This window comes from Triturus cristatus, chromosome 5_1 (genome assembly GCF_964204655.1).
Source record: "Triturus cristatus chromosome 5_1, aTriCri1.1, whole genome shotgun sequence".
NCBI lineage: Eukaryota > Metazoa > Chordata > Amphibia > Caudata > Salamandridae > Triturus > Triturus cristatus.
In genome coordinates this window covers 316,729,367-316,756,005 of record NC_140587.1, presented here as the reverse complement: position 1 = coordinate 316,756,005, position 26,639 = coordinate 316,729,367, and the positions used below count along the sequence as shown (strand labels likewise).

At 46.0% G+C, this 26,639-nt stretch overlaps 1 protein-coding gene across 2 annotated transcripts in view; it reads right to left on the bottom strand.

Annotated features, from left to right (window-relative positions):
* DSCC1 (DNA replication and sister chromatid cohesion 1) overlaps positions 1-26,639 on the bottom strand; it is a 169,737-nt gene that overhangs the window by 90,077 nt on the left and 53,021 nt on the right. For both annotated transcript variants that reach the window (XM_085605046.1, XM_085605047.1), the window contains exons 3-5: positions 23,104-23,238; positions 12,746-12,836; positions 8,509-8,647 (exon numbers count right to left, since the gene is read on the bottom strand). In XM_085605046.1, coding sequence (XP_085461172.1) covers positions 8,509-8,647; positions 12,746-12,836; positions 23,104-23,238 — 365 coding nt within the window. The remainder of the gene's footprint in view (positions 1-8,508; positions 8,648-12,745; positions 12,837-23,103; positions 23,239-26,639) is intronic.

Genomic DNA, 26,639 nt, shown 5'->3' with positions numbered 1-26,639 from the left:
ATGGGCAGTTCCTCTGCATACAACTCTAACTGTTCACGGCAGAACACAAGGTCCCTAAGCCACTCATCAACTTTAGGGAACCGTTTGCTGTCCCAAGTGAACATAATACGACGTTTGGCGAGCAGGAGAGCAACCTTAACAAATCTACCCAGAGCGGCCTTTAGCTGGGGTGCGTATCCAAGCAGACATTCCAGAGGTGTACACTGTAAAACAATTCCAGTCATGGTATGTATGCAAGCAACAACACCCTCCCAATATTTATGCACACAATCACACTGCCATGCCAGGTGCAGAAAATCAGCCTGCGACAGGCCACAGTGCCTGCAGTGATCTGACTCCTGCAGTCCCATTCTGTATAACCTAACAGGCGTATGATACACTTGATGTATGAATTTAAAGTGTATAATACGGAGATTACCATTGGGGGATAAGCGACCCGTGAGAGTACAGATTTGTTCCCAATCCCGTGGGAGGATCGGGGAATCCAAAATAGCATTCCAGCGCTCCAGACTACCATCCGACCCCCCCCCCCCCCCCCCCACCGTCTCCCCCTGCACTGCCTTATATAGCTTGGCGATCAACTTTTTCTTAGTTGGGGTGATCAACAGCAGCTGAAGCAACTGGAGCGTGGGGGGCTCTGCCGGGAGGCCGGGGTAATGATCCTTGAGTGCACGTTTCAGCCGATAGAGGGAGTATTGAAACAGCAAAGTAGGATTCTGGATATAGTCTGTGTCGGCCTCCGACAACTACCTCCCTCCCGGGAAGAGATCGCGCATGTGTACAATGCCAACTTCCTCCAGGGCTCTCATAGGACCCCGCTCTTGAGTCACCGATAGGGCACCATGGCCCGTCAGGGGCAATGCAGGCGCATAGAGCGGAAGCTTCTGAGCACGCCCACCAATCGCCTGCCAGGCTGCAATAGTGGTATCTATAGTGTTGATCTCAGGTTTGGGCGTGCGCCTGTTCGTGTGTTTTATAACGCTCGCTAGTGAGACAGGGTAAGAATCCCCATCTTCCACTGCAATGTGTGGAATAAAATCATGTGTCCGGAACCAGTAGTACGCGTATTGGGCCTGGGCGCAAAGATAATATATATAAAAATCTGGGGCCGCAAACCCGCCTTTATTATAAGTCAAGGTTAATGTACGCCAGCTGATTCTGGGTTGCCTATTACCCCAGACCAGCCGCAAGAGCTGGGATCGGACCGTTTAAAAAAAATGCGTGGTAAGTTTGATCGGGATATTACAAAATAGATATAAAAACCGTGGGAGAATAAATCATCTTAATCACTGCTATGCGGTCGGCCAGGGACAACGGGAGGTGTAACCACCTATCCACTTGTTGCACTAAGTTGTTGTAGGCCATTCCATAGTTCTCCTTTATAACTATCTCAGGGTCACGGTGTATCCAAACCCCGAGATACCTCACCGGAGCTGTGGACCAGACCAAAGGGTATTCCAGCTGGGGCGGAGGCGTTTTGAGCGTCAGGGGAATAATTACCGATTTGTCCCAGTTTATCTTTAGTCCCGAGAACAAGCCAAAACAAATGTATTCGCGGATTACCGGAGACAAATTCTGCTGTGGATCTCGTATGAAAAGGACCATATCGTCCGCATACATCGAGATCCCGACCGGACGGTGATTAAAATTTAAGGCAGTTTCTCTATGTCGTTGTCGGATTTTACAGGCCAGTGGTTCCAACAAGAGGGCAAAAAGGAGGGGGGACAGGGGGCAACCCTGCCTAGTGCCCCTTTCAATCTGGAACGGCTCTGACGTGAAGGCACCCACCCTCACCCTCGCCGACGCCTCCGTATATAAGACCTGAATCCACCTCATCAAGACCGCAGGGAACCCCATTCTGTGCAGTATATGAAACATGTAGGGCCATTCTATGGAGTTGAACGCTTTGGCCGCGTCAAGAAGGACCGCAGCCGCTGACAACTCTGGGTTTAGAACATGAAACATTGAGAAAATGGTGCTCAGATTGTGGGAGGTGGAACGTTCCGGGATAAACCCGGATTGATCGGGGAGCACCAGAAGAGGCATTAGCGGTTGGATCTTCGTGGCCAATATCTTGGCCAGAATTTTAGCGTCTATGTTTATTAATGAGAGGGGACGATACGATTCACAGGACGTGGAGGGTTTATCTTTTTTGAGCAGAGTAACAATCAAAGCCTGTCGGAGGGAGGGAGGGAGGATGCCGGAATCATGAGCTTCTGCGTACATTTCCAGCAGGTGGGGTATAAGGATATCAGCGAAAGACTTATAAAATTCCGCTGTTAGGCCGTCCGGTCCCGGGGCCTTGTTGTTAGGGAGACAATGAATAGCATCGCGCACATCGGTCTCGTCTATAGGTAGACTCAGATACTCTCTGTGAGTCTCCGAGAGCCAAGCGCAGGCCACATCTGATAGATATTCATCCATGCCTCAGATTCCATCCCACCTCCAGTTTTGTACATATCCGAGTAAAATTGTCGGAATTGATCCAATATATCATGTGGAGTAAAACATTCCAACCCAGAGGGATCAAGTATCCGGTCAATCTGATGATGTTCAGCACGGAATTTTAGTTTGAAGGCCAAAGCTTTGTCCGCTCGACCTCCCGCCCCAAAGGCACGCGCCTTACGCCTCCTTGCAACATATTTTGCCTCAGTCTCGGCTAACGATTTATATTCTATCAGGGACTCCTGTATACGTGCCAGCAACTCTGTCGATGGTGCACCAAGATATTGCTCTTCCAATTCACTCAGTATTTTCTCAACTCTAGACAGCGGACCCCTGAGGTTCCGGAGGATCCCCGCTGTGGTGCCGAATTGTCGCCTTGAAGGCTTCCCAAAGCGTAGACTGGCTTTCCACCGAACCCACATTTATCTCAAAATACTGAACAATAGCAGTTCTAACGGCGTCACAATAAGTGGGATCGAGCAAAGCCTCCGCCCGGAAGCCCAGGTGAAAGGGCGACAGGGGTTTGCGGGGATGCTGAGGGTTAAAGCAACAGGATTATGATCTGATAATGTGCGTGGCAAAGTGTGAATCGCTGTAACCCACCCATTAGCTTCCTCACTCAATAGCCAGTGATCTAGTCTAGACCAGCTATTGAAAGCTGGAGTGATGTGTGTGCCCCCAAGAGACTGAGTTGCGCAGCCGCCAGACATCGACAAACCCAAACTCCACCATTGCATCAAACACGCACTGAGCAACCCTGACTGTGCGTGCCCCAGAAGGATTGGATTTATCCACTTGAGGGTTGAGGTGGGTATTCAGATCGCCTCCCCATAGTACAGCAGAGTCTGGCAATGAACGCAAGACAGCGAGCATAGTAAAAAAGGGCGCGGGATCGTCCACCACTGGGCCATACATGTTAACAATTGTAACTACAGTCATACCCAGCTTGCCCTGCACCAATACCCAGCGGCCTTCTGTATCCACACTAGTATGCATAGGCAAGAATGGTATCCCCTTTCGGACAAGAATAAGCACCCCTCTGGCATAGTTAGAGTAAGATGACGCCAGCCAAAAACCCGCCCACCTTCGCACCACCCCAGGTTCAGAACGACAGCTCAGATGAGTCTCCTGTAACAATGCAATGTGCATGGTATATACGACAAAACTTGGCGGATCTTCTTGGGAGTATTGAGCCCACGCACATTCCATGTGATGCAGTTGTACGTCTCACCCATAGTCATTACCCATGATAATCACCAATACATTGGCAGCATACGGCATATTATGTGCATACCAGACAGTGCAGACTCTCACTTGAAAATACAATCTGATCAGTGTACCTTTGAACTTACAAAACACAAACCCACTCCCTCCCTCCACCCACTTCAGCAATCCGAATTCGCCAAAGACAGCACTAACCAATAGAACCAACCCCAACAAAAACATAATACCACAACACAGCTTTTGGGGTACACCCATTGGGGGGGAATGTGGCGGCTAAGACTCACTCCCTGATGAAAACGGGAGCGGGCTGCCATAGAAAAGAAATCAAGCCCACCATCCAACCACACAACCAGCATCAGCAATCTTCACCAGCAAGCAGAGGGACGGCGAAGGAGCTTCGAACAATCGGCCCGCGGGGGCCATTAGATTTCCAGCACGGGAGAAGAGTCCCACCCCCTTCCCAGGCTCACACCAACAGCCAGTAGATTCAAACCACCTTAGCCAGCAAAGAGACAATTGCCCAAGATCGACGAGCGTCATTTTATGATGCACAGATAAGGACTGGAACGCAGTCCACACCAATGTACACAATCAGCAGTTGGACACCGGCCCCCACACCACTCAATCATCAACATCCGAGGTGGAAGCTGCAGATGGACGCTGTCGTCGCATAGTTTTAGCACAGTCCCAGGCCAATTTAGAATTAGTGAATATTTTTGCGTTATCTGCCGGGCCTATGCGCAGGCGGGCAGGATAGAGCATGGCATATGGTATTTGTTCCTTCATGAGGAGCTTCTTGACCCCCTGGAACTCCTTACGTGCCGCCTTCAACGATGCCGTGAAATCCGGATAGAACGACAGCACAGTGCCTTGATAGTTCACTGTTCCTTTTTGCCGAGTGATGCGAAGTATAGTGTCTCTGCCTCTAAAGTTCAGCAGCCTGGCTATTATAGGCCTCGGAATGGCACCAGGTGGTGGCCGCGCCGCCAGGGACCTATGGGCTCGTTCAACAGCGAACATGTTAGAAAGACTGTCAGCCCCACAGATATCCCTTAGCATGGTCGCGACATAATCCTCCAAACGCCCAACATTCGTGGATTCCGGCAGACCCAAAATGCGCACGTTGTTGCGCCGTGAGCGCGCTTCAATGTCCTCATTCTTGGCTTGGATTACAGCAAGCAGCTTTTCCATACCTGCGGTCCTAGTGGTCACTTGCTGCAAGCCGTCCTCCGCGTCCGAGATCCGCTGCTCGGCCTCGCCAATCCTCGCCGCGTGTTTGTCCAGCTTGGATGAGAAATGATCCATACGATCATTAAGCGCCGCTATCTTCCCATCTATCGCCTGCAAACTGGTATGTATGGCAGCCAATGATTTTTCCAGAGCCGTGGGGACCGACGTCGAAGCATCCTACTCCGAGTCAGAGGCAGCGGTCTGGGAGGATTTGCCAGCCCTTTCGGAGTTCAAAGGTGAGCCTGGGCTGATTCTTCTCCGGTTTACCCATAGCAGCAACAACGCCCAGCAGCGCAGGAATCCTGGCTATCCAGCTACCCAGCAGTAAAGTCAAGAACAGAGGACTCCCCGGCAAAGGCTAGGCACCGGCCAACGCACTGTACTAATCGCGCAATGCTGTCCACCCTCAGATGAGGTAGTCAGTACCCCCTTGGGCACGCAGACACGGGGAGCCGAGCCAAGCACCGTCCTTCAGGAAAGCCAGTCAAATCACCGGGGCCGCCCGGCCCATCTGTTCCAGCAAGGGGTCGTGGGGGAGCCAGCCCAGAACGCCCCACCTTGTCAATGGGGGAACACCTCCAGGCGCAGCCCCCACGCACCAAAGGGCAGATGGAGCACTACTGAGTGCCCAGCAGGCAGTAGCAGGGCACCCCCCAACCAGCACGCAGCTATTTTGCCCTCGTGGGCTCGAGGAGTACAGCAAACAAGGGCCTTCCCACTTCGCTTATTTGAGTCTCTGGGCAGGTAGCAGCCAAGCAGCACCGGGGAACTTCAAAGTGAGCACCGCCGTCAATCACGCTCACACCGCGGCCTACCTCCAAAGTCGGCGCCGGGGCCTCGCGTGATCCCAGAGGCCGCGCGCCCTGCGAGACCAGCTCCCAACACTGCTGCAGCCTCCGAGCACACACCAACCTCGGCGGATCGTCCCGGCAGGATCAGCGCCTCACATCGTAATCGATCGCCAGCTGGCACGGACGGCAAACGATGCGGACTCTGTGGAACCGCTTCCACTCACAGGATTCCGGCCGCCATGCCGGCCGCGGGCCATGCAAGCAGCGTCCCCCTCACCGGTCCCGCAGGCAGACTCCGCTCCAGCCGACTCACCGCCAGTAAGCCCACGACAGTGGCATGCCCCGCAGACTTGGAAGACGAGGTGGATGGCTCAGGGAGGGAAGGATATTGGCAGGATGATGACGGCGGCCAGCAGAGCTGCACTACCGTGCGGCCATCTCGCCATGCGCCTAGCCACGCCCCCCCTGATTAATTATACATACTGTGATTCACGCAAAATACATCACTCTGATCCCATGGGTCTCCACCTCTTATAAAGGTATAGGTTTCCTTGGGTGCCAACCAGCTCTTGGTACAAATACTGCATATATCCCTAATGGAAGTTACCCCATCAAAAATATTCCCTGTGTATAAATAACTGCTTAAACCCTTTGAAAACCTGTGCTCATCTGATACCTGTATTCTCAGAAGGCCCAGGGAACACAGATGTGCAGCCTTGGCAGTTCTATCTTCATGTGTGAGGAAAGGGCATTAGAATATTTTTGGAAACAAACTGCAGGAAATCTGACAAAAACAGAGAATACAGCCAATCAGGGTGAGGGAGCTTTGGTGTCCTGTGATAAAAACCTTAGGATGCCTAAATGTTAAAATATATCTCTCTTGTGTGTTGGTCACACCTCCTGTACCATCTATTGGTTTTAACATTTTTTATGACACTTTAACACGTTTTGCACTATGCACATGATATTGTATGAATTCTTTGCACTAAGACATTGTTGTCTAAGTTTGGACTGATAATCTAGATACAGCTTGGCAACATTTTTAGGCACCTTTTGCAACCCCCTCTTTTTTTTGGGATAGGCTTCCATAATGTATTTATACTGTATATAGTTGAAGCCTAAAGTATCCTTTAGCCCATAAAAATGCGTGTCAGTGGCGTTGTAGGTCCAACTTAATATTGTCGGACTATACCCACTTGGGTTAGATCTTCATTTGCTATATTTGCACAATTCTTGCCTGTTTTGCACACATAGGAGAGTAATTTTTTAGAAAATTTTGAATGTATTTTTAAAAAAAATCTTTCTGTTTTGTTTTACTTCTGGTTACAATGAATATACATTTTTACATATGAAATCTGTTTCATCAGGATTTTAACTAACCAATATGTGTGTTACTACATTGTTGCCCTTTACCGCTGGTGACTATCACTTAGTATTTTCTCTATGTCTAATGTGCAAAGTTTGAACTAGCCAATTGTGTCATTTTTCTAATTAGCACTAAGCACTTTAAAAAGCGGGATCGCAACTCCCATGGCGTCATGTGATCAAGGCCTCTGGTAGGCTGAAACGCGTCATGCAGGCATTGCTGTGAACGAAATAAAATAATTACTCACTTGCAACGTGGGTCGGTTCTCGTCTGTTCCTGCTTTCCCTCGAGATCGTGAGTGTTCAGGAGTTCTTTAGGCGAAATCCCCGTTATATATATGTATATATGTGATACGTTTCAATATAGCCCAGTGAAAGACAGGTTCCCCCAATCGGCATTTATCTTTCAGTTGCTTTCCAAGTCTTGTAAGGGATATGTACCCACATAAGAGGAGTCTGGGAGAGATTTCCATGTTTTAGGGAAAAAGATAAAAGTCTGATCAACGTCGCGTTAAGTGTGTTCTCCGAGTCACCCAATCAGGGCAAGGGGGGCGGGTCTGGCACCAGCAACTGAAATGCAGTATGTGTAGATGTTAAAATATATCGTTGCACTACGATTCCATACTGCTCAAGGGTCATTCCTGTTACCAAATGATTGATAGCAAAAACCAGCATTTCACTTTTAGTTACTTTCCAAATTTCCCAAATGCACTTCACCAATTATGACGCCTTTGCACACCCAAAGCCCAATGAAAATACATGTATATGTAGCCTGCTTATGGTCACGAGACCCAGAAGAACAGAGATGGTGGCCCACCCTTGACAGGGATAAGGCAAAGCGCTAGAAAAACTGAAGGGAATTACCAAGTTTTGGGGCAGGAAAAACCTGATAAGTGTCATAAGAGTTCATAGTTTACTACCGGCCAGCTAACTTGGCAAAGGAGGTCTGGCTTGCATCAACAGATTCCTTAAGAAACAAAGAGCTAGAAAAGACTAATATCGGGCATCAGATGAACGGTACACCAAAAACAATGATTCTGCCACAATTTAGTGATCTGCGCTAAGATTATAGAATTGATTATGCAGACTACATTCCGTAGGAAAACCCACACATATTTGATAGTCTTGGACACTCGACATTCAGGGCAATATTTCCTTGGTTAGCACTCCGAGATGTATATTTGCCCATTAGCGAAATGCAACAAAATACCCGGCATATCTGTTAAAAAAGGGCAATATCTCACTATTTCTCAATAGGTCTTAAGTTTGCAATGAGATACCAATGCAGGATTTACATCGATACAAATTGGACGACTGCACAAATGAATTAAAGAGATACATGTGTTTAACGTCTATCTCTAGAAAAAGCTCAAGCGCAGAGGTGCACAAACACCCCAGCAGTGAAAGGGTTAAATACTGAACCGAAAAAAAAAAAAAAATCACAATTACTCACGGCGGCTCCAGAGGTTGAAGTTCCTGTAGACACACATCCAACGGTACTCTGCTGAAAGACCAAGACTCTGAATCTACGAGCTGTGTGATATGATTCAGAAGTTTCATCTCATAATCAAATTCAAGCATTCTCCAGCATCCTGCCAAAAACATATTTTTCATGTGAACTTAATTCTTTACACTAGTTGACATTATTTGAAGAATCCTAGTACAAAATGGAGATATAGCATTAACTTGAGATTTGTTTCTATGCCTATATTTAACCATGTTTTGAGCTATTGCTGGCCTAATCTCCAAGGAAGCTCCGCTTTGCGTCCAAATGTGTGGCAGGGTGTGAATTAAAAGTATCGATAAGGTGTGCAAGTCATGTCTTGTCTCAGTTGGTGATGCATACTGTTCCTCTGTCATAAGTCAGTAAAGAAAACACAGCTTAGGGTCCCACTGGGAAAAAGAGGGGGGAAAGAGAGGGTAGTGCTGAAATCAAGTGCCCGTGCCAAATAATACGGTGTATAGAAGTCACACTTGTTTTCAATCAGTCATAGGTTAACATACAACTCAAAAACACCCTTCCGCATAACTGATGCAGAATTAAACCATACTTAACCCATTAAGTAAACTGGGTGTATCCTAACATTACTGAAGAAAAACTAAGTATGTATAGATATTAGCTTATAGGAATAATGGCACAGCAAATGTGAGGGAGTCCTATTGGAGCTACGATTAAGTGGTCAAAAATTACTATTTTTTATTATACTTGATCCACCAAAGAAGAAAGGAGGGAAAATAGGGAGAAAGATTATTCCAGGTTCTCAAAAAAAGAAATTTGATAGCAAGAACGACAAAGGTAGGTAAATGAAGAGGATAAGTAAGAAGATGTAAAAATAATAGCAAAGAAGTTTCAATAGTTAGAGATGTAATTTTGATCCAGTAGACATTAAGGGCAATTGAAGTGCAACACTGATATGTAAAGCAGATCCCATACAAGGTGCAAGCAAACAACGGAAACTTCTCTATACTACTGTAGCAACATTTGAAAAGCCTTCAATCTTGAAGGGTGTTCAGTGTTCCCCTTTGAAAGAGCTCTTTCAAAGGATTGGAAACAGAATAAGCGGGGTTTCTGGTTTTCAGTTAAAACAGATTACATCCCAATTAAACACCACTGAATGGAACACTTTTTCTTTTCAGTAGAAACTGGAAAATACCAGATTTAGTTGCACTTTTATTGCTTTAGTGCATCTAGATTTAAAACATTATAGGTGCAGCCTCTACCTCTAAGCAATTTTCTCTGATGGATGCTCCTGCTATGACCCACTCAGGACATCATAAGCCACTTAGTTGGCCAGAAATTTCCTGGAGACTACTTTTACTCCTGTGTGAGAGCATGGCTCAACTCATATGGCTTCAGCTCACTGTCAAATGCATGTTGTGTAATGGCCAAAGCAAACACAAGGAGATGATGGACGGAGCACTGACATTTTTCAGACACTCACCCTCAGTCACAGATCTGGGTTGAATCCATCATTGTTCTTCAGCTCACTTCGCCACCCCAGTTCAGACCCAGCCATAAGCAAGTCTAGACCCTGTTCCTCATGGGAACAGTCCAGCTCAAACTGCCCAGCCAGGTCTTTCCGGGACCGGAAACAAGCGTCCTGGAACTGGTTAGCCCTGGGACTAAGCAGGTATCAAGATTGCAGCAACAAAGATCACTGTGCATATGAACCCCTCTAGAATCAATGTCCTGTAGCCAGTACTCCTTTTCCTAGTTTTAAATAACGATGATCATAAAAGCGTGCCTTTGTTAGCCATATCTTCTTATACTGAAAAACAAGGTCCATATTATGAACAGCTTCAACAACCATGCTGAAGCACAGAAGAGGCCTATGCTCTGCTTTTGGTGAAACCAAGCTGCCTGCAACACACAGATTAGCACAGAAAATCTACAAGTTTGTTTATGAGCTGCAGACAGCACAGCTCAAAATCATAAGAGCCAGCCATTGCTCTCTCTATTTCCAAATATGTGCTGCACGCAGCACAATTTGAGAGAAAGCATGTGATGGAAACAGCTCTGGGCATGTATACTGAAGTAGGACATGTTAATGATACACCCTCAGATCACCAAGTTAAAGTTTAATTTCTATTGTCTCAATGTGAAAATGAAGCTTGGAAAGCTTGGAACCTGCAGTGCTGAAACAAGGCCTGACACTGACTGGACAAAGTCACCTGTACAAACTATAGCAACATACTTCATGTGATGGTAGAGCTGGGATAGTTTTTTTTCTCTACGGAAAATACACTAAAACAGTGAGGAAAGGAAGGAGCACAGGCCCTCCACTGATTTCAAATAAACAAAGGCCTACATGCATGACAAAAATCAATTGTTAGCTGTGTCTTTACTCAGTTTCAAATAAGTACAAAATTCCATATACGTAGCCCAATAATTTCAAATAAACAATTCATGTTGTGAACTGCAGAGGCATGAAGTTTCATCACTACATCAGCTGTTTCTTTATACAGTAGACAAGTTTGCTATCACCAAAGACCCCATAGCTAACAGCATGCACAGTAATTCCTCAGCAGACCTCTCCCAAATTATCTTGTAGAATAGGACTAGGCTCAGAAGACCACTTTTATTTACCCAGTCCTTTCTTGGTATCTCGAGATAAAGAACTGAACAGTGCGATATTGTTTTGCAATAACAGAGCACAGACCACAGCGCAATGTATATCACATACCCCCAGCAGAAAATATTCATTCAGTCGATCTTTGAAAATCAAGCAGCAGGAAAATGCGTTTAATGCTCACCATTAACATTTCATCTGCTGCAATCAAATATTAATGATTTGCTAACATATCAGCATTCATGCTCACTCTGAACATAGGGTGGGACTAGACTGAACAGTTATTTGGAAGAGAAAATTCAAAGCAAATGTAAAGAGATAGAATTTAGGAGAAGGAAAGAAAGGAAGGAAGAACTGCTAATAAGAATGAACAAACAAAGAAACTAAAAGCCACATTATTTAAAGGACTGGAAAACAACCTGCCCATGATTTTGTATGGCACAAAAAAAGAGTAAATACGGATAATCATTGATTTGTACAGTTTTTGAAAACAAAGGAAAACACTGAAGAAAACCCATTGAAATTCATAACAAACAGAAACCGAAAACAGGAAAGCCCAAGACGAAGCTGAGCATTAACAGAGGAGCCAGATTTGGAATTGATTTTTGTGAAGTTCATTTTAATGACAAATGGATTTCTTCCAGTTGTGCCAATAATGAGGTCTGTAACGATATTGGTCTCTGAAACACAGACCTGTCAGCCTTGAGAAAGTCTGATAATGTGATTCTTTGTCAGATTTACTGGAGGGAAAAGATGCTGGAGCGTCCGAGGTTAGCAGGCAGAGGGCAGTAATGATCTACAGGGACCTCCAACACCATGATCATTTGGTAATCAATGGTGCCAAATGATGCATTACACAGGTAAGAAGGTTTTTCAGGTGTTAATGGAAACCAATGCAAAGAGAAAATGAGCAGAGGGCAAGGAAGACTGATGCTTCTCAAAAGATCTGCTGCAAAAATACCAACGCAAACCACTCAGAGAAACAAACTTGCCCATCACAGACCCTCAATACTTCTGGTTCACTTATCACATTAAGTCACACGGTGTAAAGGAGCCATGTTTTCTTTAAGTTCCCATTCCTTGACCCAGATTCAGAGTGTACAATGTCACTTCCGCTACCATATGGTGAACTGGCAGTAGTGTCCTGCTGCTCTGTATGTCACTGCAACATAATGTAGTGGCTAGACGTGGTACTACTGGGAGGACAAAAGAAACCTAAAAACCTTTTGCCTTGCATTAAAATATGAAGGAGGGACCTGAATGCCATGCAGCTGCAAGTCAGGCTTATTGTAGAATGTATCAACAGTATTAAATGTTCTAGGTGGTGAGATTTCCAGGTTGGCTACACAGACCCAAATAGGAGATACACTCTTACCAAACCAAACAAATGATGAGATAAACAAATGTAGGCGGCACAGGCAAGGATTTTTTTTTAAGGTACTATTATTTATCTCAAGCGTGCAGCGCATATTTCAGCAGAAGAAATAATGAGCAAAATTAGGATTTGTAGAAATAGGATTGCTTCAGTCACTTCAGCAAATAGAGAAAGTGAACTGCAAGCCCTCCACGTCTAAAGAACCAGCTCATAAGATATCCCAATTCTTTCACATGGCATCGTACCTTCAATTTTACAGGCATGTATAACTTGCAATTGGTCCGTCAGCTCTTGCTCACTGGCTTGAATCTGGTTTAGCAGTTCTTCGGTGGTGTACTGTATGTAAGAGAAGACAATGCATTGGTGTACAAAAAATAAATATATGAAGGTAAGAATATGCACTCAGATTCAAGAAAATACCTGCTTATCAAAATCAAATGTTAGAATTGTGTCCTACATTATACAAGAAATACAAGAGCGTGAGAAAAAAACACCAAATCAAACAGAAAAAATGTTTAGTGTATGTTATCAATCCAAACACACTGGCAACGCCAAAATGTCTTACGTAATGTGCTAATGAACAAAAACAGGCAGGCACAAATGCCCATAGACTGTTCTTGCCATTGTGCCACTGGGTCACATGTTGCGTGACACCACACTCATGAGGAAATAACTGTGCCCAGACTTAAAAGACACAGTAAGAGGCTGGTTCCTCGTGGATTTCTGCATGCCTGTGTGTAAATGCATAAGCACATTGAAATAAGACCTATTATCTTTGTGATGCTGGTTTTACTCCGTAAGATGCCCTAAGTGCAAAGGGTATGTCTTGACTCGTCTCGTGCTCACTGTAACAAGGCCAAAAAACGGTATAGGGTTTCTCGTCTTCCTGCTCAGAGGGGATAAAAGTCAACACTGCAGGCTGACTATTGCACCTAAAATGGAACCAAGGCTGAGTTGCAAATGGTTGGATTATCTCTATGGTGGCAAATGGAGCCAAAAAAAGATAAACTGTGGCTCAGAGTACTTACAAACAGCCGAGTTTAATCCATTCACCAAACCAGTGTTATCTCAGTGGTTACACTGCAGTCACTGTTGTTGTCCTGTCCTGCTGGCAGCTGTTCTACTGTCCTTGTTAGCAACCGCGGTCCCGGTCATAACTGCTGTTGTGTTTACTGCTCTTGTGGTTCCTGCTGTGGTCAAAGCCATAGTTGATGCGGTTTCCATGATGTTATATCTACTGTGGTGACAGCTGTGATCTTTGTTGTTTTAACAGTTGTCTCTTCGGGTGTGGTCTCTGCTATGTTTGCAACTAGTGTTATAGTTGTGGCGCTATTGTGCTTGTATCTACTATTGAGTCAGTTTGTTGCAGCTGGTGTTTCTACTGCTGTTGCTAGTGTCCTTGCTTTGCGAACAGATATTGCTCTGGTTGTTTATGCGAGGGTGACAGCTGTTTCTTCTGTGATTTCTGCTGTCCTGGCAGTTGTTTTCATTGCTATGTCCCCTTCTACGGTGAAAGCAGTCATTTCTGCCGGTGTCCCTAACATGGCGACAGCTATCGCATATTCGGTGGTTACAACTGTGGTTTCCTACGCGGTCCATGCTGAGATGGAAGCTGTAGTCGCTGTTGCATTTTCTACTGTGCTTGCAACTATTGAAATGGTGGTTGTGGCAACTGTGGGAGCTGTTTTGGCTGCTTGGTCATGCTAGTGTCAAATGCAAAAAGAACTGTTGATGGACAGAATGCAGAACAATGTCATACATTCACCCCAGTACAGAGATCTGCGCCTAAATCCATCGTTTTTTTGCTCAGCATGCTATTCCAGTTTGGACCCAACCATATGCAATTCAGTCTTGACCCTGTGCCCTATGGGAACAGTCCAGCCCTAACTGCCAGGCCAGGTCCTCCCTGGACTGGAAACAAGCATCCTAGGACCGTTTTCGGGGTTTCACCCCTCTTCAGCCAGGATAGCTTGCTTCCAGTGGCAGTTCGGGCTGGACTGTTCCCATGAGGCACAGGGTCAAGACTGATTTGCATATGTCCAGGTCTAAACTGGGGTGGCATGGTGAGCAAAAGAATGATGGATTTAACCCAGATCTCTTGACTGGGGGTGAATGTTTTGATTTGTTCAGCATTCCGTCCATCAATTGTCTGTCTTTTGCTGGTCATGCTAGTGTGGCAGCTTTTCTCGCAGTTGTGGTTCCTGCAGTCTTTACGGTTGTGCCTACTATGGTTAGAACTCTGGTCACTGATGGTGGCCCCAGCACTTGCTGACAGCTGTTGTTCCTCCCATTGTCCTTGACACTTTGGCAGCTGTGATAAATATTGTGGTTTGGGCAGTGGTATCTTCTGTGGTCTCTGCTGTGCAGGCGGCGCCTTCTCCCAGTAATGGTGGCCTGGTCACATCAGAGTTTCCTGTAATGGCCAATACAGTTGCGCTGCTTTGATCCCTGCAGTGATTACAGTTGTGTATGTTGCTGTTGTCAATGCTGCTCCTCTGCTGTAGTGGCAGCTGTGGTCATTCTTGTGGTGTGGCTTTATCCCCATCGTAGTGGCAGCTGTGGTCCCTACCTTAATGGAAGATGTGGCAGAAGCACTCACTGCATTGCTTGCAACTACTACTGCAGCTGTTGTTGCTGCAGTAATGGTGGTTGTGCTACTATTGTGGCTACAGCTGTTTCTAGTGTGGTAAAAGCTTTGTCTTTGGTGTTGTTGCTAATGTGGTGGCAGCTGTGACAGATGCTATTGTCCCTGCTGTGGTGGCAGCGGTCATTCCTGAAATGTCAGCATCCGTGGTCACTGCGGTCAGTAAATCTATAGTCACTGCTTTGGAACCTGTTGTACTTGCAGCTGTGACAGCTAGTGCTGCTGCACACACGACAGATTTTGTGGGTGCGTTTGTGGCAACTGTAGTTAAAACCATGGTGACTTGTTATCCTTGACTTGCTAGTAGCTGATGGTGGTGTTATCCTTGCCATGGTGAAGCTCTGGTCACTGCTGTGATCCCTACTGATATGGATGCTGTTGCTGCTAGTATGGACCCTGTTGTGGTTGCAGATGGGGTTGCTTCTGTGGTCAAATCTGTGGTTGTGATAATGGTCATTGCCTCTGTGGCAATTGTTACTGCTGTAGTTCCTACTCTCTTGACAGCTACTGAGAGATTGGTTGTCAAGGCTTTTTCCCTGCTGTTGTGACAGCTGAGGTCTCTGCTTTGGTTGCTGCTGTTGCTGCTTTGGTTGCTGCTGTTTTTGCTTTGCTGCAGCTGCGGTGGAATCTGTTTTCACTCCTATGGTCACTTCCGTATTTGCAATAATTGTTGCAGCTGTTGTTACTACTATAGTGCCAGTGGTTGCAGCGGTGGTGGCTACTGCCAGGGATTCTGGCACTGATGCTGTCATCTCTCCTTTGGTAGAAGCCATTGTTGATGAAGAAGTGGCAGATGTGGCTGAATGCTGTACTGCTGGGGTTACAATTATGGTTACTGCTCCCTGCGGTGGTGGAAAGCTGTGGGCCTTGCTGTAACTGCTGCTGTGGTAGCAGTTGTCAATGCTGCAGTTGCCATGGCGAGACAACTTTTGTGGTCACTGCTGTGGTCTTTGATGTAGTTGCAGCTGTAGTCAATGCTGCGCTTATAGAGGATGTCGCTCCTTTGGTGATGAAAAAAAAGTTGACCCAAATTAAATAACTTTAATGTCCGTAGGGTAATACTTCACCCCTAAACACCTTAAGCACACAGAGTTGCGGTTGGTAATGCGGGAGCGAGAGAGAGAGAGAGAGAGAGAAAGAAAGCGAGCGAGCGAGCGAGCGAGCGAGCGAGCAAGAGAGAGAAACACAACTTGCTAACAGTGCTGAAACTATAAGCGTACACATTCTCAAGGGAAGATCCAGTGGTGTCTAATATAGATTAAATAATTAGAGTAACACATTTTGGGGAATTCAGAGTGAAGATGTCAGGCAGAGAATGAATACCCCCTCCAAACACTTCTCTGTAACCCTTGATGCAGAAGGTCAAGTGGTTGTGTCCAGGTGCTGATGCTAGAGAGGCTTGTTAAACGTTAGTGGTGCTGTGCAGCCAAAGTTTTTAAGAACACTTAGCTTTCACTGCAACAAGACACACTAAACCCTTAATTAGCAGCTTACTGTCCATGCTCAAGATTAATGCACAGAACCACAAGAATGTCTTAAAATGTTCGAAGCTGAAGTGAAAGCCACTGTATGCCTTGCACTCAGTCCTAATGAGTGTGATACAGATGCTACAGTGAATTCGCCTTAACCAGTTACGTGACTCAGCATCACCAAAGAGCAGTTTATTTTTAATTTTTAATTTTCTGAGTTTTGTATAGCGCGACAAAGACCCAACATAGGGTAACAGAGCGCTTCACAATAAGGAGTAAAACAAAATCAAGACAGTACAGTAGGGTCCTAGACAGAATGAAATTATGTACATATGAATAACGGATAGGCACAGTACGATAAATACATGTTAAGAAGACATAGTACTTCATAGTGCTGTTAAGCACTTGATTCTTCCTAACTGTGCATATTAAGCCTGGAACAAGAGGGTGTTGTGTGCCAGCTGAGGCCGTGCCTCTATCATTTAGTCACACTTCAGGCCAGTGAATGCTGCGTATAGAACTCCTTCTATCTCAAGGATTTCTTGTCACTGGCCTCATAACGTACCCTATCTTAATCAAGTAAGTGATTTTAAGGGAGTAGCGGGATAAGAAAAGTAAACTCTTGAGCGAATTCTCAAAGCTCAGCAAGGTGGGCGGCTGCAAGGTTCACCACCTATATGGATCCTTCTCAAATGAGACTTTTACCAGCACAGCACCAGATTCAAGGATAACAGGGATTAACACAATGGGACAATTTGCACAGGGTCTTGACATGGATGTATGCGGAGATCAATAGCCGCTGTATGCTGCGAAGAGATTAAAATCGGTCTCCTACAAGAATGAGCTTCTATTTATCTGATTCTTGTTTCTCTGAAGTCATTACCGAGGGATGTTGCTAATGAAACAAAGCTCTCATAATCAAATCACAAGTCCACTACCTAAATGTAGGCAGATGTTGTGAGACATAGTGGGGTCAAATTTAGAAGCATTAGTTGTAACAAACAGAGAGAACCTCTATAGTGCGGTGGGACATGCATGGAAATCCAAAAACACCTTCAAAAGTATTTTAAAACACTGCATGCACTCTGTAAACACAGGAATTCTAGCAGCCAACAAATAGACCAGCAAAAGGACGTGGGTGCCTTAGATGAGGACGACTGGAGGGAGGCCCTGGCAGCCCCAAGGGAAGCAGCTATAGCGATGCGACTGTGCCTCATACAATTTAAATACCTGCACAGGGTGTACTTTACCTGAGCCAGACTGTTCCGAGCGGGCTTGATTGCTGCTCCAGACTGTCTTAGGTGTGGTCAGGAGGAAGGGACATTTATACACACTACTTGGCATTGCCCAGCGCTGGACCGATTCTGGAGGGGGGTAACTACCTGTCTGGCCGAGGTGCTGGGGTGGACGATCCCGCGCACGCCACGATTTGCATTACTACATGTTATGGAGGGCAATGGGGGCAACATATATAAGCGGCACTTGCTACGGCTAGGCCTTACGCTGGCAAAGCGGGATATCGCCAGGGCATGGAAGGCGCCTAGAGCTCCATCGATCACAGCATGGAATAACAGCCTAGATGTTTGTATGGGGCTGGAACAGCCCATATATGTAGCCCGAGGATGTCCACGCAAGCATTATAAAATATGAAAATGGTGGGCGGATTACCGGGGCTGTGGCTGGAGCCACCAGTGGAAGAAGAGGATTAAATATGGGGATGTCTAGGGAGACTGGTCGAGAAGGAGGGGTGCCAGGCAAGAGGGGAAGACCGGGGGATTCATCTTACCACAATACGACGTGGCTGTGGGGCCTTAAGGCTGTGGTGGGGAATCCATGGATATGGTGCGACGCAGGGGATGGGGTGGGGGGATTTTGGGGGAGTGGGGTTGTTATTGTTCAAGATATATTTATGGCAAATGTACAAATAGAGACCTAGACGGGGCCATGTTGGCGGAAGGGGTGATGTGTAGCAACAGGGGGTGCCCCCGTAGATGGCAGCGGATTTGGGGAAAATGGAACACATTCAGGGGTAATATATATGAACCCCCTCGGTCGGCCTCAGAGTTCGAACTAAGCGAATAAAGGATGGGCAACATTGCACTATAGAGGAGGTCACGACAGGAGTACGGGAGAGAAGATGGGACAGACAGTAGGATGTGTGAACATGGTAGGCGCAAGGACAAAAGACGGTTAATAGTGTTGTACGATGATAGATTTGATAACGAAATGTGTTATGAGGATGAAGCCTGTATTGCTAAAGGTGTACATTTCTTTCAATAAAAATTGTTTAAAAAAAAAAAAAATTTACAAATCGATTGCTATAAAGATATGCTGCAATGTGAATCTGTTGTCGACTCTGATATTCAGAGTCCTGTAACACCTGTGCAATCGATTAATAAAAGATGTTTTAAAAAAAAAAACCTCTACCTATGTTTCACTAAGTACCTTGACCCCATAAATAGGACTGCAACACAATACACTAATACATCACTGAGGAATTCGTCATCAGCGTCTAACAATGACCACAATGAGGTTCAGTAGCCCTGTGTGCTCACTCACCCACAAAACACCCAATTTACTGTGCAAATTCCCTCCCAAGAATAGGGATATCTAATAATCTCACTTTGACATCAAGATACCTTACAGTTCACCGACAATAACACCATAGGGTATATCCTTTGATAATCACAAGAGGCTGGGGTAACCGTATACTACAAAACAACAAGGTGCTCCTTGGGTAAAGAAGACTTGAATATATAAGAAATATATAGTACATCATAATAATCAATCTTAAGAAGAAAATATATTTAGATAGTCTCACTAGTTAATACAAGATCAATCATAAAAAATACGAATAAAATACAAAATATTTCTGCAAACTTATTGGTAGCCAGATTCTTCAACCCTAACAAATATTAAATCAATCAGAAATACATTTAATACAAATAAAGCGAACAAGAAAGGAAGACACAGTCATATCGTTAGAGCAAAAACAGTAGTACTTTCCTCAAAGCATGCAGAGGAAAATCCCATGGACAATATTCTCAACACAATTCAACCTCTCCGACTTTTAAATTGGTCAATGATTCTGTCCCTTTTAAGACTTATACAGAACCAGAAGAAGGAACCTGGACACCTAGCCTGCCACTTGCCTGTGGTCTCCAGTTCCTGCTTGTTCCAGACTGATCCAGTGACACCACTGATGCCCAGGTTTTCCTGCCTGGGTTTTCCCACTCACCTTTCTTCCTGCCAACAGATGCCCCACCCACCCCAGGACCTACTTAATACATGTGGCAGTGTGACCGCTCCTCTGGTGCATCAAAGACGGGTAAAAGGCAAGCCCGTCTGTGCTGGTCTGCAACTGGACTGCCCCCAGCACCACAACTCCTTCCTCTCCTGGCCGCCTGAAAGGGGGACCCCAGACGCCGCAACAAACAATGCCACCGCACCGACCCACACTCCAGTATGACCTTTCACTAGTATCTACTGCCACTTCACCTGCCAGAGCGCACACACCATCCCACTGACCATCCCCACCACAAACACACCGCAGACATCACCTGTACAAAAACACAAACTTGCAAACTCCCTTCTCAACACACGCTCACTATGCAAGCATTACACTGAATTATGGGTCGCACCTGACATAGTTTTCCTCATGGAGACCTGACTCAACCATTCATCTGCCCCAGAGATTGCCACAGCAATCGCCGATGGATATAAAATCATTCACCAGGAAAGCACCAACAAGCCAGGAGGAGGAACAGCTATTATCCACAAAGAGAGCATACAGGGCACCACCAGCACCGACAACACCACCACCCCCCTGGGCCATCTCAACTTCAAGCTCCACACAGATGACACAACCATAAGAGGGCCCTCTCGCATACTGACCCACAGGCCAGCGCTGCAGCTTCTGAAACACCATCGCAGACTTCATTGCGCCCCAAGCCTTCGACTCCAAGAACTACATCTTCTTCAGCAAAATACATTTCCACATTGACTACCCCAGTGACAACACCACACACCTCCTTGAGAGTATAAGCAGCAGATTGTCCATGACCCTGTACACAACACAGGACATACGCTGGACCCCATTTTCACCTCCAGCAACCGTGTCAAATACAGCAACGTCACAGAACTCACATGGACCGATCACTTCATCATCCACTTCAGCATCTCCAGCCCCCACACCACCATCCCCAAGACAACCAGCGACCCACACCTGAGGTAGAACAAAATCTCAGAGACCAGCTGGACGGACGCCCTCTCCAACTCCGCTACCACCACCAACCTCAAACAGGAGTGAAGAACTTCAACGCCTGGATCACCAATTGCACCAACAGCATCGGCCCCATCAAGAGCAACAGCCAGAGAAAATCCTCCAAAAAGGCCAGCTGGTACCCCCAAGAATCCAGAACAGCTAAACGAGACAGCAAACAGCTGGAGCGGAAATGACACGCCAGCAAGGACACCTCCGACAGGGCAGCCTTCAAGACCTCCCTCAGCCTCTACCACCACCTGATGAGCGCAACAAAAAAGACAGCCATAGCCACACACATCAAAACCAGCACCAAAAACACTAAATAACTTTTCAACATTGTTAAGGAATTCTCCAACCCGGCTGCCCCCGAAAACATCACACTCTCACAGAAGCTGTGCGACAACCTCGCCGACTTCTTCCATGACAAGATCGCAACCATATTCTAAAACTTCGAACCTCAATCCATAGCTATGGACTTCCTCGACAGACACGCCGGCGACACCCAGCTCATCCTCTCGCTCACAAAGAATCTCGTAGACACCAGACTCGGTTTCCAGGAAGGTATGAAGAATGTGGCAGCCTGGATGAAGGACAGCTGCCTGAAGCTAAACTCAGAGAAGACCGAGGTCATCATCCTCGGTCCCTGCTCCTCCGCCTGGGACAACACCTGGTGGCCCTCTGCCTTCGGGAGCCCACCCACCCCTACATACCACGTTCGGAACCTCAGAATCATCCTTGACTCCTCCCTCTCCATGAACCGCCAGATCAACGCCGATGTCTCCACTAGTTTCAACTGCCTTCGCATCCTTCGTAAGACCTTCAAGTGGTTCCCCCCCCCGACTGCAGAAGGACCGTCACCCACGCACTCATCACCAGCAGACTGGACTACGGCAACGCCCTCTACACCGGAATCAACAAGACTCTTCTGCGCAGGCTCCAGACCATCCAGAACGCTGCAGCCAGACTCGTCCTCGGGACACCGTGCCATGAGCACATTACCCAACACCTACGAAGCCTACACTGGCTCCCCGTCGAGAAGAGGGTCACCTTCAAACTCCTCACCCACGCCTACAAATCCCTCCACAACATCGGACCCAAATACCTCAACGAGAGAGTATCCTTCCACGTACCCTAGAGGAACCTCCGCTCCGCCGACCTCGCCCTGGCAGAGGTCCCCCACATCCGCAGAAACAGAACCGGCGGAAGAGCTTTCTCCTGCATCGCAGCCAAAACCTGGAACGAGCTCCCTGTGAACATCAGACGCTCCCCGACTCTGCACACGTTCAGGAAGGACCTCAAGACCTGGCTATTCGACTGATCAGGAGCCGCCCCTGTCTCCACCAGCCCCTTCAGCCCCACACGGGTGAGTAGCGGGCTATACAAACCCCTGATTGATTAACATGATCCAAAACGCCACATCAGTGCTTATGAATATCTCATGACAGAACTGTGTTTTTAAAATAGCTGAGCAACAATTTTGGTACAGGCAAAAGAAATGGCAGAGCCACGCAACACCATCGTTATGTGCAGATTTCCTTTTAGTGGTGTAAAAAACCTTTTACAGTTCAACACCGGCCACCTTCTATGAAGGAAATTTAACAGGCTGGAAAAGATCGTAACCATCTGACTAGACATCTTGATGTCGCATGGGCCATAAATCTTGACAAAAACCATGGACCTGAAATTGCCAGTAGCCCTTTCACACTTCCTTCAGGAGCAAAACTGTCTTTGGTGCATACCCAGGAAGTCGTCGAAAATTTTCAAGAACCATTTTCACGGCTTCCAATAGAAAAGCTATTCATCTGCAGCAGAAGCTTAAGGTGGCCTTTGGCAAACAACTGCACTTTGGGACACAATACCATTTTTACTGTTTTCAATTAGTGCTCATTGATACAGCTAGGTCTCACTGGTGGGGCTGTAATGGTTTCCCTTCATATCACATAGTGTCAGTGGGTAAAGAATATGGGTTGAACCTCTCACCCAATGCACACCCCTGAAGATCCGCCTAAATCGCTGTTAGACTGGTCAAAGACAGGTCCCAAAATAAGAGATTAGCAATGAGTATGGGAAAATGGATTTCCTAACTGGCAATATATGTGAAGCAATGTCCTGAGAAAAGAGCCCCAGAAGCATTTTAAGATGAAATGAGAGCGTGCACACAAAATAAGAGAGCTGATGACCACAACTATCTTTGGACAGAACTTGCAAATGCACCAGGAGCATTACCATGACACCCGCAGACTCTCTGTGACGTTCCACGTCTGGGCCTTCGTAGGTATTTTCCATCAGAAGCTTTTTTAACTTCTTTACTTTGGGTCTGCATCTTCTTAATTCCCAATAATGGTTGGAGAAACCTGAAATCTGATTTTAAAAGTATACATGAATGAATGCCATTTCTTTAAACACTTACTGACAGACTTTAACATTAAGAATTCAAGGCGTAAACATAATGAAAGCTAAATAACGCAGCCCGTCCAACAATCTACCATACGTCCTACTACCTGAATGCAGAAACCTATTCGCCTCTGGTCTACAAATCCTTGACAGCTAGGAACATATGCAGTATCAACACCCCACAATAGGGCTCTTTGGAGACTCATGCGTGCAGTTTAGTTCAACGGTGAAGGATGTAGCTAGAAACATATGTGTGAAGGTTGGTGGCCAATCTCAGCTTGCATTTGTACTTTCTTTTTATGTCGAGCCTGTAACAGCGCTTGCGCTGTTCTGGCGAAGACTTTATGTAAGGGCTTTTAAAATTTCACCTCACATTTTGTTTCGTCCCACGCTATTGGCCTTTGCATGCGTCTTTTTAACAAAGACAGCACGCAATTGGCCAAAGGCGGGCGCATTGCTCCGCCCATGGCCTATTGGTTGCGGTTACCCGCACGGCCGCCATGTGGTTTCCATTATCGGGCCCACACACGGGTGCGATAAATGAAACCAGATGTCTCGCTGTGGCGCGCACCACTCGAGGGCTTGTTTTTAAGGAAGGGAATGGCTATCTGTTAAAAGAGAATAAAGAGGATTTTATCATAACTGCTATTCAAGTATCAGTTCCTGGCTTTTCCAGAACACGAATACATGCACGGCTCGTGCGAATATTTATTGGGGTAAAGGGGTATGGTATCTGCAAGTACCCACTCCCATCCCCACCACCCTCAAAATCCACAGATTCCAATTAAAAAACACTCGACTACATGAACGACTCGTGAGAATTTTTCTCGGGGTAAGGTGGCAACTTATCTGCAATTTCACCCCCTTCTCCCTCTACCACAAAAATCCACAGATTCAGAATAAAAAGCACACAATTGAATTACTTTTAGGCATTCGACATGTTTGCGCAGGGTTCCATAGACGATCATTAAGTCCAGTGCCTCACCTAGGGCAGTAGGCGCTGTACAGATACAATTACAATGCTGTATACATTAGTTGACACGAGGAGAGTACGTGTCTCTAGGATGCAATTGTGCTCTCACCGCTGTTGGGCTCTGTGTACAGCCCATGCACGCCCCACAGGATCCTCTCACTCACGGATTCTCCGCACGCCATGGACTCCGCGTTAGCTACGGCGCGAGGCTTGACACGGCCCAACATGGTAAACACCGGGACAGACACCGGAGGAAGAACCACGCCAGAGCAGCTATGCGCTGGATTTTTTTTAGCCCTTATTTGCAAGGATAGTAGTGATACTACAAATCCCAGAATTCAAAGTCTGGTTTCATAAAAGCCCAGGCTGACTGGCATAATGCCTTGACAGCTCTGGGTTGTGTGTGCCGAGGTTGCAGGTGACGGAGAGCGTACAGTCAAGGATGCCAGTGCCAAGCAGTCTGAGGTCGAAGAGGCTCTGCATAAGGCCAGGGAGGACATGGCTCGCCAGCTGCTTGAGTTCATGGAGCTGATGAATGTCAAGCTGTCACTGGACATGGAGATAGCCACCTATAAGAAACTTCTAGAAGGCGAGGTAAGCTGCATTGACTTTGGATGTGGTACAAGACATACAGCCTTTTGTGTCTAATAGGGGTGAGGGTAGATCATAACTAATATCCTTCATCTGGATTGGGGAATTCTGGGATAACCAGGAGACTATGTTACTTCATTTCAAGCAGAGAGTGATAAAGGTCCCTCCAAATGGTTCATCAGATATTCACAAATATGCTGAACATCCCTTATTCCATTATCCGATTTGCCGAAAGGATATTCTCTCCTAGTTAAAGCAATTTAGTCAACTTGCAAAGGTTGAACAGACAAACACATATATGCTCCTACCTCTTCTATAATAACATTTTCATGGGCATTAACTTATAAAACACCATCCATCTTTATGATTATGAGAAGATTGGTCATGATGAGGTTATTATCCCCTTGACAAAGAAAACAAAATTGCGCCTTTATCTAACCATTAATAAAAGTAGTCCCAGTTTATAAACTCTCCATCATGATGTGATGTTTGATGGGAGGCAGAAGTGGGGTGAAGGTTTTGTCCTTGGAGCGGCCTTACACTGTGCCTATTTTACTAATGCTGAGATCAACCGAATACTAGGTGAAGTATTGGTAGTTACATTTTCAAAGACAGGGGAACTATTGTTTGATCACAAGTCTTCTGATAAATATATTAAGGTGATTGCTATGAGATTCATATTATAGAAGAGTTAGGGTACTTGAGTGCCTGTCTGAATGATAATCTGCCTCTTGATGACGTAATCAATTCAACTTGGCGACACAGGTCTCTGGCAGATAAAGTAATAGAGTTAGAAAAATACAGATTCTAATCATATTTGGTCACTAAATATGAAAATAATAGTCAGGACTTTCCTCTCTCTCTGCCTTAACAGCAAAAGCTCCTTAGCAGGTGTAGTCAGAAGCCCTTCACTGTCAAAGCAAGCTGTGCAAAGGCCTAACTCACGGGGCCTACCTTCTAATCTTGACTTTACTTCAAGCAAACAGAGGCAAATCAAAACAACCAGCAGCTCTCACTGGAAGGTGAATGTGATTTGAAATTTCCTTGGTGTGGTTGAATTTAATCCTGTGTTAAGCCGTTTAATTCAAAACCAGTACAGCTTGCACACAGTTCACAGTTGGGAATGGACACACACTGGACAGCTTTCTAGCATACCTAATCAATATATTGTTGGACTAGGGCAGAAAATAGACCTGGGCACCAAAATAAAAGTGGCCCAATTAGTGAATTATAAATCTAAAACAAGCATTGGCATAGCAAATAGGTCTCGCCTTTGGGACCTTATAAGTGTTTAGCCATGCAACACTTGATGTTGTTGCACCAAGGATATTGTGCTGTATAACTAAACACTCAAAGTCCCAAAGGCGAGACCTATTGGCTATGCCAATCCTTGTTTTAATTTACTTTGAATTGCCGTTCCCTGATCTAACATGATTTTTCAAAGTCTCAGGTTCTGTCAAGCTGTACAGTTTGAGTTCAGATGTTTAGGTGGGAACACCAGACCCCCATAAGAATGCCTACATATATCTTAGCTTCCAGTGCACTGTAAATCAATCGTGTTTCATAGCTTGCAAATGGTGCCTAATCAATACATGCGATATGTTCTCACAGGTCCAGCACCCCTAAAATAAACATGTTGGAGTTCAGAAGGTAAATGAGTAATAAAGATGCCTTTACTGATGTTTTAATCTTGTCCCATTTGCTGTGCCTTCAAAGACAGCGGTCACATGTCAGCTATGTCTACGGACAAATTGCGGTTTATCCTTTTAACATGGAGAATGGTTCGTACTTCTCTTTCTCTGAC